This window comes from Hirundo rustica, chromosome W, assembly GCF_015227805.2.
Source record: "Hirundo rustica isolate bHirRus1 chromosome W, bHirRus1.pri.v3, whole genome shotgun sequence".
Taxonomy (NCBI): Eukaryota; Metazoa; Chordata; class Aves; order Passeriformes; family Hirundinidae; genus Hirundo; species Hirundo rustica.
Window position 1 is genome coordinate 28,677,764 of NC_053487.1, and position 13,925 is coordinate 28,691,688.

At 45.1% G+C, this 13,925-nt stretch overlaps 1 protein-coding gene across 3 annotated transcripts in view; it reads left to right on the top strand.

Moving 5' to 3' along the window:
* The window catches only part of FGF13 (fibroblast growth factor 13), a 360,807-nt gene that overhangs the window by 143,059 nt on the left and 203,823 nt on the right, over window positions 1–13,925 (top strand). For 2 of the 3 annotated variants that reach the window (XM_058423866.1, XM_040088991.2), the window contains exon 2: window positions 12,411–12,578. The exons of the other annotated variant lie outside the window; for it this stretch is intronic. In XM_058423866.1, the coding sequence (XP_058279849.1) occupies window positions 12,411–12,578 (168 nt within the window). The remainder of the gene's footprint in view (window positions 1–12,410; window positions 12,579–13,925) is intronic. 3 annotated transcript variants of the gene reach the window in all.

Sequence of the window (13,925 nt, forward strand, 5' to 3'; positions counted from 1 at the left end):
TACTCTGCAGCCGGGAACAATAGCCTGTCCTGGAGCCTTTGGCAGAAAGTGCCTGGGGAGACTCGGGGCCGACCACTGAGATTCTAGAGCCGAAGCTACAGAGGGTCAGAAGCCAACTACACTCCCACAGAGAAGGAAATCTTGGCCGCCTATGAAGGAGTTCAAGCTGCCTCAGAAGTGATTGGCACAGAAGCACAACTCCTGCTGGCACCCCGACTACCAGTGCTGGGGTGGATGTTTAAAGGAAAAGTTCCCTCCACCCATCATGCCACCGACGCCACGTGGAGCAAATGGATTGCCCTCATCACTCAGCGCGCCCGCATTGGAAACCCAAATCGCCCTGGGATTTTAGAGATAATTACAAACTGGCCAGAAGGTGAAAACTTTAGTCTCATAGATGAAGAGGAGCAGGAACAAGTGACACGTGCTGAAGAAGCTCCACCATACAACCAACTGCCAGCAGAAGAAACACGCTATGCTCTTTTCACTGACAGTTCCTGCCGCATCGTAGGGATGAACCGGAAATGGAAAGCAGCCGTATGGAGCCCCACACGACAGGTTGCACAAGCCACTGAAGGAGAAGGTGGGTCAAGCCAACTTGCTGAACTCAAAGCTGTTCAACTGGCCCTGGACATTGCTGAAAGAGAGAAGTAGCCAAAGCTCTACCTCTACACTGATTCGTGGATGGTGGCCAATGCTCTGTGGGGCTGGCTGGACAGGTGGAAAAAGGCCAGTTGGCAACGTAGGGGAAAGCCAGTCTGGGCTGCAGATGAGTGGAAGGACATTGCCACTCGGGAAGAGAAGCTACCTGTCAAAGTCCGTCATGTAGATGCCCATGTCCCCAAAAGTCAGGCTAATGAGGAGCACCAAAACAACGAGCAGGTAGATCAGGCTGCCAAGATAGAGGTGTCAAAGATAGACTTAGATTGGCAACACAAGGGAGAGTTGTTCCTAGCTCGATGGGCCCATGATGCCTCAAGCCATCAGGGCAGAGATGCCACCTATAAGTGGGCACAAGACCGAGGGGTGGATCTAACTATAGACAGTATTTCTCAAGTTATCCATGACTGTGAGACGTGTGCTGCCATCAAGCAAGCCAAGCGGGTGAAGCCCCTGTGGTATGGCGGGCGATGGTCCAAGTATAAGTACGGGGAAGCCTGGCAGATTAACTACATCACCCTTCCCCAAACCCGCCAAGGCAAGCGCTATGTGCTGACCATGGTGAAAGCCACCACTGGATGGCTGGAGACCTACCCTGTGCCCCATGCTACTGCCCAGAACACCATCCTGGGCCTTGAAAAGCAAATCCTGTGGAGACATGGTACCCCTGAGAAGATTGAGTCTAACAACGGGACTCATTTCAAGAACAGCCTTATAAACACCTGGGCTAGAGAACATGGCATTGAGTAGGTGTACCATATTCCTTATCATGCGCCAGCAGCCAGGAAGGTTGAACGATGCAATGGCCTGCTTAAAACCACTTTGAAGGCACTGGGTGCAGGGACTTTTAAGAACTGGGAGAATAACTTAGCAAAGGCCACCTGGTTAGTGAACACTCGAGGTTCCACCAACCGAGCAGGCCCCGCCCAATCTGAGCCCCTGGGAACAAGAGATGGAGATAAAGTTCCTGTAGTACACATGAGAGGAATGCTGGGAAAAACTGTTTGGATTAATTCTGCCTCCAGCAAAGACAATCCCGCTCCTGGGGTTGTTTTTGCTCAGGGACCTGGCTGCACATGGTGGGTGATGCAAAGGGATGGAGAGACCCGCTGCATACCTCAAGGGGACCTTGTTTTTCGGTGAACACTGTGACTGTGTCTGTATTTATATTCACATGTATATATATGTATATTATTTAAAGATTTAAATTCAATATAATATGTTGGTGTGGGAAAAAAATTCGGGGTGGATAATGTTGGGGTTTAAGTCTCTGTGGAATTTTTTCCCCCCTCCCAAGTTGCTAGGAGACTAAGTGCTGAGTGCTTAACGTGGACAAAAGAACTGATAACTTAGTTTTGGGGGAGGGAAAAAAGCTCCCGGAGAGAGCGGAGGGTGGGGGGATCTCGCGGCTTTTCTTTTTTCTTCTTCCGGGGGGGAGCACCGAGCGGGCCACAGTTGTTGGAGTCCACAGTTAACGAAGGAGTCTGGTCCTGGGAATTCTATCATCTGTTGGAGTATCCAGGAATTCGGAGTTTCTTCGTTGTCCTGCTGGATTTTGGGTGAGCCCGGGTCCCGCCGCCGCAGCTTCTCCGGCACTGCCACCTCTGCCTGCCGAGGACACCCCGTGCCTGCGGAGGACAATCCACCGCGCCCGGCTTCCAGCCATCAGCGCCGGAGCCTCCACCGTGTGCCCTCGGGGTTCTTGGTTCTGTTCTACTATTGTTATAATTGCTGTTGTTTTTTGTCTGTCCTGTTATATTTACTAGTAAAGGACTGTTATTCCTTTTCCCCATAGCTCTGACTGAAAAGTTTTATTTTTAATCTTCCAAATTATAATAACACGGAGGGAAGGATTCAAATTCCTCATTTCCTAGAGAGGCCTGCCTCTCCTTAGCAGACACCTGTCTTTTTTTCAAAACCAGGACACTGACAAGCAATGAGTTACTGAATCCGGGACATCTTATCTAAGATCTGGCTTCTGTTAACTGTGAACAAAGCTTACCTATCTACTTCAGCTATTTCAGCAGCTTATTATCTTAACTTTCCAAAAATCCCTAATTCTTCAAATTTAATGTCTCACCTGTGCCAAAGAGAAGGGATTTCCTTCACTTTGTGGGTGCCGGATTTAAGAGGTGCTCTGATGCTCTCTGTGGCTTGAAGACCTTGTGTGTAGAGACAACTTCAGTCCTTCCAAAATGCCAGCAAAACTAATTTATTGCAAGTGTAAGCATCCTGGGGCTCACAGCATGTAAAACTAACCAGACTGTGAAAAGTTAGGGAACTGAGGAAAATTAATGTTTCAGGTAATGACCTGAAAAGTTCATTCAATGAGTGAATGGATCCATGGAAGTATAATTTTTTTGTGTTAAATTGTGCTATATGTACAAGAACAATTGTCCAACGGGAACCGGGGGATTTGTTTTGCCTTGGTTTTATTTACCCTATGGTTGCTACAGCTTGTAGCTAGCAGAGCTGAAGCCTTGCTATGTAAAACTGGGGGGAAAGATATTTCCTTACAACTTTATTAAACTCTGAATTACATAAAAGATTATTCAGTTGGAACCTGGGCCAAGACCTATCGACAGCATTGATGTTATGGTTTCTGGCAATTCTGGATGGGACTGAAATGCAGTTGGACATAAAAGAAAGACACAAACCAGCAGACTGTTTAGCTGGTGTGTTTATATAAAGTAAACGTTTGAATTTATCTTGAAAAACATCCTGGTGCCGGCAGCCATCCTAAAGATTGCTTTCTCTCAGTAAAGCTTACAGGAAGAAGAATTTTTTTTTCCTACTGGCTTGTTGATGGCAAGTTTTTATTAATGTAATTATTATTATTTTATTTGCGCTAAAGAATGTGCTACAGGGTGATATTTAGCAAGCTGAATGTTTTGATTAGGAAACAATAGTTACTGCAGCTATTTTATATTTACTGCTAAGCAAATTCCTCTCATATACACAGTTGCTGTGGGTTTGGTCTCCATCAAATTGTGAGGGGAAGAAAAAAGGATTCCTTTTTCTAAAGCTATGTAGTATTTATTTACCACTTTCATCTGAGAATATACAAGTTCTTTAGCAGTATAATAATGGCCTGTGTCCATGATATTTGTAGTCTTATCCCTGTTTTATTTGTGGGACGATGGGAATGTAGAGCACCAATGTGTTCTACCCATGAGGATGGGGAGTGCATTAGGATGAAAGGGAAAAAAAAGAATTTAGCTGCTGAAATACAAAGCAGAGACAGAGCTGAATGTTGGAGGCTGGCACAATGGTCCCACATGTGCCTTCAGGAAGGTGCCAAGGAAATGCAGATGTGCCCCAATTCAGATTCATTTTGTTTGCACTTGAGGACAGCATCCACATGCTGGGGTGGGGCTGTGTCTGCCAGGCTCCTTGTGGGTCCTGTGCTCCTACTCTGAGCTTGGGGGCTGGCTGGTGATCCTGCCCAGCTGAGCTGATGGAAAGCTGTGGATGTGGGCACTGCATAGGGGATGTAAGCAGATCCCAGGCACTGCAGGCAGAGTTTGCACTGGGGGAAACAGCTGAGGGCAAACTGTATCCTCTGCTCCACATGGCACAGCATGTCAATTAAACACTACTTTGGATTTCTGTTCATTCCCTAAAATTTACCATTTCTCTCCTACTCTGGTGTACATGTGATTCTTTCCTAAGTGTGGGTTTTATCCCATTGGCAAAGCCATAGCAGATGCCTAGTGATATTTCTCCCTTTTCCAAAGTGCTTCTTCACAGTTGTTTGAGAATGATCCTTTCATAGTTGTGCACTGATGATCTTCAGTTGTCAGAGATGACTGCCATCAGGTTTTTAAAGGTTTTTACATTAGGTCCCATGTAGTTGGAACTTGCCTGTGGGTGGTTCTTGGTGCCCACACTGGAGGTCCTGCAGCTGCAATTTCAGCATCTCCATGAGGGTATCTGGCTGTCATCACAGCAGGGAAAAGGACACAGCAGGGAAAAGGACACAGCAGGGTAAGGGGGTGTTCCTCATTCTGTAATAAATTCTCAGCCTGACTTGAGGCCATTCATCATGGCAAGAAAAGGTTTTAGCTGTTCCTCCAGAACACTGACACCAGTTAAGTTATCCATGCATCATTCCAGCATTAGGGCTGTGTTAATGCTGTGGTTCTTGGTGTTTGCTGCAGGTCTCAGGACTATACTGGCCTTCAGAACCAGCACTCGTTGTCACCTGCTGTCCTTCTGTGCTTCTGTTGACTTTGGGGTGTTCACCACTTACCGAAGGTGTAGGTCCTGTTGAGGTGTATTCACATTTAAATAAATCTGTGTACAGGTGGTGATGGGGTGTGTTGGTGGCTGGTGAAGGACTGGTTATGTCTTTTCCACCTCAGCTTGCCTGAGATGACACAGGGGTATACTAATGATGTCAGGCAGCTGCTTGCCAAATAATTGACAAATGGGATCCGTCCTTGCAGTTGGTTTGCAGATGCTGCATTCTCTGAGCTTACATAAACCAGTAAATTTTTGAGGACTGACCCTTCAGGACCTGTTGGTCCTTGGCTTATCTTGGGTGTTGACTCCTGGTAATTACTGCCAGCAGCTGCCCCTTGGTCTCAGGGCTCTCAGTGTGTTCCCTGAGCACATCCTACCCTTCCTACATGCCAGAGTAAAACTGGGATTGTTAAGGGTGGGATTAAATGGCAGCCCAGACCTGTTACCTCCGCTGAGGCGTAGCGACCTGGTTCAGGAACGACACGGCAGCCACACCCAGGCTGCTCGGACCACCAGCTCACAGACACCAGTGTGGTGGACGGCTAATGGCGTTTATTAACTGGTTACATGGAGTTATAAAACCTCTGTTTGCTACATCACTTCCGTCTGCTTACGTTACAAGTTAGGTGTTGCTTACCTTATCAAGGACACTAACCAACTAAGAGTTGAGGGAGGGGTTCTGTCTGCCCGTACAACGCGATATCTTCCGACCGCCTGTCCCTAATCTCCCACATTTCCCCCCCCTCCCATGACTAAATAAAAAAGTATAAAAGTATAAATGTTATAAAAGTATAAATGTCATAAAAATGCAAAAGCTGTTAAAGTTAGTATAATAGGATACAAAAGTGGTATAAAATGTTAGTAACAAGCGCACTTCACGATAATTGCATGCGTTCGACAAATAGGATGTCGACTTCCTCTAAACGTCTTCTAACAAACGACACTAACTTGTTCAAAATGCAAGGCCCAAAAATCAATGTCAGGAGTATCATGGTGAGAGGGCCTATTAAGGTGGGAACAAGGGTGGCTAGCTATGGGGACTGATTGAACCATGACTCGAACCATCCTTGTTGGGCCTCTCTCTCTCTCTTTCTCTGGGCCAGTCTTCCTCTCAGTTCGGCCATGGAGTCTCGCACGACTCCGGTATGGTCTGCATAAAAACAGCATTCTTCTCTCAAGGCGGCACACAGGCCTCCTTGCTGCATGAGCAAGAGGTCCAGTCCTCGCCTGGTCTGCAGGACGACTTCCGAAAGCGAGGAGATAGATCTTTCCAGAGAGGAGATGGATTTTTCAATTCTCAGTAAGTCTTCGTCAATTGTCATTTGCAGCTGAGAAAGTCTTTGATGTTGGGTCACGAGAGCTGAAACACCTGTGGCTGTGCCAGTGGCTCCTAGGCCAAGGAGCATTGCAATGGTTATACCTGTTATTACTTCTCTTTTGCGGAGCAGGATGGTTTCTTCTAAAAAGCGATACATTTCTTCTTGGTGATACAGGACTCTAGGAACAATCAGAACTTGGACACAAAAGTCAGCAAGGTTATTGAGTTTGCTAAGGTACACACAGGGAGTTATTCCGATTTGTTGACAGACCCACATTCCTGATAGGAACGGAACTGCCCACTTATCAGTCTTTTGACTAGGTTGGATGAACTCAGTACAGATATTTCCCATCTGCTTTGCTACGGTTACACTGCCAAAGCATTTGCCTCGGCCTGTGACTTGACTCAGGGTAATTTCTCTCCGGGGTGTGTCCCACTTACAGTTGTGTGGATTGTTTGCTGCAGAATATTCGAAAGGAGCATCAAGGGCGACACCCTCATAAAAAGGAGGTTCTGCATTATAACATAACCAGCATGATTTTGTAAAGTTCGGATTGGATTGGTTCAATGACAAAAAGGTAGCATTTAACACACTAAGAAACAGATTGTAAGGAGCTGACTTAGGTTTTTGGTAGATAGCTAAAGGACGGGATGAGGAGGAGGTGCCAGATGTGGCTTCCCTCTTGTGTCTGCATGCTGTGAGAATCTGATAGGGTTTGAATGACTGGGGCACTGAAGGTGGGAGTCTGATAATTTGCACGTTTGCCCAATTTAAATGCCTGGCTGCATTTAAAGCATGCCATTTTTATCTTCTTCCAGTCTGTGAGGGGAGTTCGTTCTGACTTCCCCTCAGCCCAAGTAGAAACATTGTTGTTACTAATTTTATATACTGTTACTTCTTCTTTGTCAGAGCCGGAGCCAGAGCTGGCAGCAGAGGACTGGCTGTCCCAGTCCCAGCTGAAGTCTGAATCAGAGCCGGAAGTCGACTGACTGGCTGCTTCCGGGCTCTGGACCCTTTTGGTCGGGCTCCGACCCCGCCCCTTTCCCTCAGGGCTGGGCCGCCCTTTCCCTCTTGGCCCCCGCCCCTTTCCCTCAGGGCTGAGCTGCCCCCTGCACCTGCGCTCCCCCCGCCTCCTGCTGTGGGAGCTTCTTGCCTTAGAAAAATGCGCTTTTTGGCAAAGATTAGCTTCAGCTCTCTCTTTGCGCTCTCCTCCCTTTTTCTGCTTGCGCGCCCCCGCGTTAGCAAACGAGCTCTCTTTGTTTTCTTTGGCAACAAGCTTACTATCTAAACGACTTTCCTTGTTTTCTGCAGTATAGTTGCTGCTTTCCCTCTCGGATTCAGCGCTATCTTGAGGCATGTAAGGTGGAGGTCCCTCCCCCGCTTTTTCAGCATTCCTAGCTTCTTCAGCTAGACCGTTGTAAAATGACTGCATCTGTTTTATCTCTTCAGTGAGCGACCTTGAGCTTGGAGGCTTTGAAGCGAGCTCTTGATTTTCCGAGCCTGAGCCTATGCATTCGGCCGAACTGACTCCATCAACACTGAGCATTCTCACTAACATTCAGAGTACATTCTTTCACACTCTGAAAATTCTCAACAACAGTTCCCTCTGAGAAAGTTTGCGTCGCTGCTGCAATACCCAATTGGGGGGAAACCTTTAAACAATTTCGGGCAGCTCACCAGGTGTCCTGTTCCTGCAAAGCCTTCTGCAGTGCATCTACGACCCTTCCCCATGCCTTAAGATTTTTCCCCGAGCCGGAAGACATTGTGTCTTCGGCAAGAGCCTTAGTACATTGATCCCAAACATCTGGGTGGAGGATATCCACCGGTCTATCAATAATACTAAGTTGCAAAAGCCTCGTCACTGCGAGGGTAAAATCTTTTGCTTTACAATCAATTCCCCACTGCTTATGAATCTGAGAAACGACCTTCACGAGAGCTTCCATCCTCTGCGTGGGTCCGGAGGCGTCCCTCCTGCCGAGCTGGACCAGCTGCTCGGCCGTCGTTCACCCGTCCAGGCGACTCCCGTTCTCCCGGGCAACTCCTGGGGTTTCGGCACCACTTGTCACCTCCGCTGAGGCGTAGCGACCTGGTTCAGGAACGACACGGCAGCCACACCCAGGCTGCTCGGACCACCAGCTCACAGACACCAGTGTGGTGGATGGCTAATGGCGTTTATTAACTGGTTACATGGAGTTATAAAACCTCTGTTTGCTACATCACTTCCGTCTGCTTACGTTACAAGTTAGGTGTTGCTTACCTTATCAAGGACACTAACCAACTAAGAATTGAGGGAGGGGTTCTGTCTGCCCGTACAACGCGATATCTTCCGACCGCCTGTCCCTAATCTCCCACACAGACCTCATGCTCCATTGACCTGCTGCTCTTTTTTAACCACTTGTGCTTTCCTACTTGATCGTGCATCCCTTTTACTGACACTTTATATAGATTATTAGTGTGGATTACTGATGCTGGGTGTAGTCTAATGAAGCAACAATAGCCAAGGTGCAGTTTCTCTGGTGGATTAATGAGGTCTTGAGAGAAGGTGACTGCCCACTGTGAACAGAACTGTTGCAGTGTCCTTCTCGGAGCAGCTGCTCTGTCCACCCAAGCTAGCTCGACACTTCGATCAGACAGGGAACACCCCTCTGGATTTTGGGAACCAGAGGAGCGTTAAGGGGGTTTTCCCCTTGTCATGGGAGAGACCACGCCTACGGACAGCGTCTTTGGAGGAAGGAGTATGACTCAGCTGGAGGGCAAATTCCAAGGTCTTTATTCAGTCCCAGATGGAATGTCCGAACCTCAGGGGAGCTGCTCCAGCAGAGCCACCCCAGGCAAGGAGACCTGTGCTTAAATGTAGGGGAGGGACTAAGGGAGGAGACAAACCAACATCCAATGAGGCACAAGGTGGGAGTGGAACAGGGTTGGAGGGACATTTAAAGAAACCAATGAGAACATAAAGGGAGGAACCTCCTTAGCTCCTGCCCTATCACTCGATGTCCTTACCCGAACTCTCTAGGAGCTGTGAGGAACAATTGAATGACAAGCAGGGCCCCGAATGACAAGCAGGGCCCGTAGGAAGGGACTGGGAGGAATATGGGAGGATTGACAGGGAAGAGGGGCAGGGACAAACCTCAGAACATAACATTTCTCAGGAGAACAGGGGAGTGCAGAACAAACCATTATAATGAAAATAAATAACATAAAATACAATATGAAAATAAATAACACAGAGCACAATGCAACAAGAATGACTGTCAAGTTGAATTTATCACCCAGATATGATTCTTACCAGAGGAAAAAACCCAGTGCATGAGAATGCAATGGGATAATATTTGTTTGAGGGGATACATGTTTAAATCTGACAGGTTTTTAAGATGTCCATGTGTTGGCAGATATTTAGGAAGCAGTTAAATTGTTAGAATTAATGGCCAACTGTTTGGGAACCAAATAAGCTTACCTAGTGCATACCAGTGCATGTTTTAGACTAGCCTGTCGGTAGTTACTTTTCTCATTGCTGAAATTCTTGGATTCATTTGGTTTTGGTTTTTTTAATTTTTGGTTTTTAATTTTTGTGGGTTTTTTTTCACATTGGGTTGGGGAATCCAAGTTTGGTTTTGGGTATGGTTCTATATCTCTGTGTTATGCTATAAATAAAAATTGGTGGCTAGAGGCTGTCTTGTGAAAAAGCAGCTAATTTTTGCTCATGTGAGATGATCTGTGCCTAAAGCCATGAGCTGAGGAATCTCACTATCTCTGTTAGTAAGGCTTCATTTTTTTAGATAGTGGAAAAGTGTTTCAATACTTTCTGGTAATGTAATACTTTGAGGTAGCTGGAACTTTATGCTCTATATTTTATCTTTTTGCCATTTAATAGTCTGACCCTATTCAGAAACATTTCAGACTGTGTATCCTTTATGTTATTAATGGCAGTATTGATTTATAAGATCAACTTCAAGAATTACTTGCTATTTAACAAGAAAACCATCAGAAGGAATAACGTGCTTTTTCTTTGTACATCTACTCTCCTATCTGTTATAGGTTGGCACAGGTTTTTAGTTATGGAGAAATGTGGAATGTATTTCTTAGTTAGGACCTGGGAATTGTTTTAGAAAGGACAGGGACCTATAAGAAGGCTAATTTAAGATATTAGCATCTGTTTTGACCACTGAGAATGTCAATTGAGACTTTGGGAAGTATCCATATAAAAACCCCTGATTTCCTGCAAGTCACCTGTGATCACCCTTTTCCTTTTGGCCAGAGAGAGAAAGGTAACATTGTAAGGCAGCCAGGGGTCGGCCAGGCCCCACCGCCCTAGCTGGGCAGCCGGGGCTGGGCTTACCTGGGCCCAGAGGAGCAGCCCTGGCCAGGCTGTGCCTCTGGGCCCCATCTGCTGCTAGCAGGGGGGGAAGGGGCGGCAAGCCCGCTGGCCGGGCCACTGATACTAGTTATGGGCCTGGCTGGGCCGGGGCCCATCTTGATTTACACTGAGGGGTGGGCAAAAAAGGCATTTATGATCCTACCTATTTTTTTTGATTCCAGACTGTCCGGGTCCTCTGATCTCTGATGTTTCTGCATGAGTTCTTCCCCACCCCCCCCCCCCCTCACCAGAGCGGCCTTGGAAATCTAACACCATGAGCTGCAGCGAGAAAAAAAAAAGGACTCTGGGCAGATTTAACTTTTTCTTAGCAAAATAATGCTTTTAAAGCCTAACTTTTTCTTGAGAGAGAAAATAAAGGGACAAAATAAACACAGAGAAGAAACAGCATGAAGTTAGTGGAGTGAGAGTGAAAGGACTATTGGGACAAGGATTGAGGAGTTTGCCATTCTATTTTAGGCTCGATTTCTTATTAAGCCATGGAAATAAACTCTATATTTAGATTATCCCTTTAAATCATAAGAAAGATATGCATTTGGAGAGAAGATTATTTAGATTTGTGTGTAGATTTGAGCAAAAGTGTTTGTGATAGACTAAGTAATATTAATCTTATAAAATGCTTGAACAGAGATAGGGATGAGAAGCCTTCTGTGCCAGTGAAGAAGTAAGAAGATATCTTTGTTCCTTGAGATAAAGAATCTTTTGCCTTTGGAGTTATTCATCTTTAAAAGTTGACACCTCAATATGCAAAAGTCTAAGACCCATGACCTATGAGCAGTTTGGAAAACTGCTAATAAGGAGGGGTTACAAAAGCAGGTTTCCCTGCGCAGCTGTTTTTGTGACAGTTAAAAAACCCACAAGAGAACTGTTCTAGGTTGTCAGTGGGATCCATGACTCTAAGAGAGACTCTTCTCCTAAAGAATTGATGAAAGATTATTTTTAAATAGTAAAACTGACTGAAAATCACAGGTTTTGTCTCTTTATGTTGTTTTGTAATAAAGTGGACAGTTTGTAAAGGAGGGAAGAGTGTTTTTAAAGTTTCATTCTGGTTTTTTTTTTTTTGTTTTTTCCTTAACTTTCTTTTTATCTTCTTTTAGTGTGTGTTAATAAAACTATTTGTTTATTTTTAAGCTTGAGCCTACTTTGTTTTTATCCTAATCTTTCTCCCACAAAAGGAGAATAAACCCTAAGGCCACTACACTAAATTTGGCAACCAGAATTTAGCAAACGTGAAACCACTACACTGTTGAAAATGATGATGGAGTCAAATGCCACTGGATTATCCTTGCTCTGAGGAATGGGGGGAAATTCTACATCCTGATAAAGGCACATCCTCCATGCTTTGGGGAGCAGATACCCTGGTGTGGCACTACGTGCAGCTGTGGTTTGATTGCTCACTGCTGTTAGTGCAGACATTGCCTATGGCCAGGCCATAAAAGCATGTTTGTTTGCTTTTCTCCTAATCTGCATGTGGAATAGATAGAGGTGTTAGGACAGAATAAAGCAAATATAGGAGGGAACTGTGTTGCTTTTCAGAGTGGGATGTTATTCTACTGTTTATCAAAGCTGCATGAAATGGGATGAAGTGTTGAGGTTTATGAAAAGCATTGTTTATAAAAGTAAATGTTTTTTCCCCACCCTTCTATCACCATGATTAAGATATGTTGCACTTTAAAGTTTATTTTCCTTCCTATGAACCTTTCTTCCCCTTCTGTCTTTCCCCCACCCTGACATTATATAGTTGATTTGATACTTGGGATTGCTTTCCTTGAGCTCTAACTTGAGTTCATTTTGTTATGTGGTGACCACAGTTATGGATGACGCTCCCCCTGGCACACAGGAGTACATTATGTTACGGCAAGATTCCATCCAATCTGCGGAATTAAAGAAAAAAGAGTCCCCTTTTCGTGCTAAGTGTCACGAAATCTTCTGCTGCCCACTGAAGCAAGTGCACCTCAAAGAGAACACAGAGCTGGAAGGTTTGTGGCACTATGGATCCATGTTCTGTTTGTTTTATTTCTTTCTCCATGTATGTCCCTGAGTGTGCTGTGTGTCCCCAGCCTGTGTCGGTGTGGGAGCGATGCACTTGTGTCCCTTTGCTTGCCTGTCAGTGCCTGGTGTTCCCACAGGACACTATAACCTGAGCCACTTACAGGATCATTCCAGGAGAGAAGTGACGCTGCTTTTTCTCAAATAAAGTTTGTTTGTTTCAGCTGTCATCGTTACACACTGCCCTCTTTTTTGGCTGCCAAAAGCTGCTTGCTACTCAAATGGCATCAATTCCCAGCCGGTTCTTTGCAGTAACATTTCTGAAGCTGCACTCTGCTCTAAGTCTGGCAGATTCAGCTTGTCCCCAGCACCTTGCACTCCATAAGGCTTCTGCATAGTGCTAGAGAATGCTCATGGCAGCTGTTCTTGGGTGAAGCAGGATGAAGTTTGTATGTAATGCATGCCTGGTTGCATTTTGGGAAATGAAATGCATGCAGAGCAGAAAAAAAAAAAAGAGTAGATTGTTTTCATTTTCAGATAAAGCAAAGGTATGGTCTCCCCTCATGCTGTGTTTACTTATATGAAATTGCCAATGAGGTATATCTCATTCATCTAGTGTAAATAAGATTAAGCTATTTTAAATTATATTCTTTAATACTTTCTCCTATTGTTCCTTATGTGTTTTGCATTACTGCTTCATATTCCACATGGTAAGCCTTCTACTTTTTGCATAAGCTCCAGTATCTGCCAAGACAAATAATGCTGGTGCTGGTAGAAGTGTTTTAAGATTAAATATTCAGGGCTGGATTTTGCCACAATCGAGTCTGCAGGAATGGCAGAGTGAGCAGGTTGGAGCTATTACAAATCACTTGCATTATTCTCTCTGTAATGATGGGCATCAGTTGCTGAGCTGTCACTATTAGCCCAAAATATTTCAGTCAATTGCTTTCTTCTGTTACATTCCCCAAATTTTGAATTAATGTTCTTTGTGCCACTTCTGGGAGATTTGTGTCTTTTAAAATAAAAGTATTTTATTAAAATAGCATTTATCATCTCACCAGAAATATTAACTCTGATGCACATTCTGGTTTAAGGCCTGGGGAGAGGTTTCTTGTTTCAGTGATGATGTAACTGAGTGTTAAAATCGGGGTTTGAATAAAATCCAATTGTCCTCTCAGTTCTGGGGCTGACTTGATAGAAGTTGTGATTTCATGACAGTTAACATGAAGGACAGGTGAATTCTATAGCACTCTTCTGGCTTAGCAGACGTCATGGATTTCTTGTCATCTGTCAGGGTTTGTGTTGTTCCTGAGTGAATTTTGAGCTCAGAACTGTTC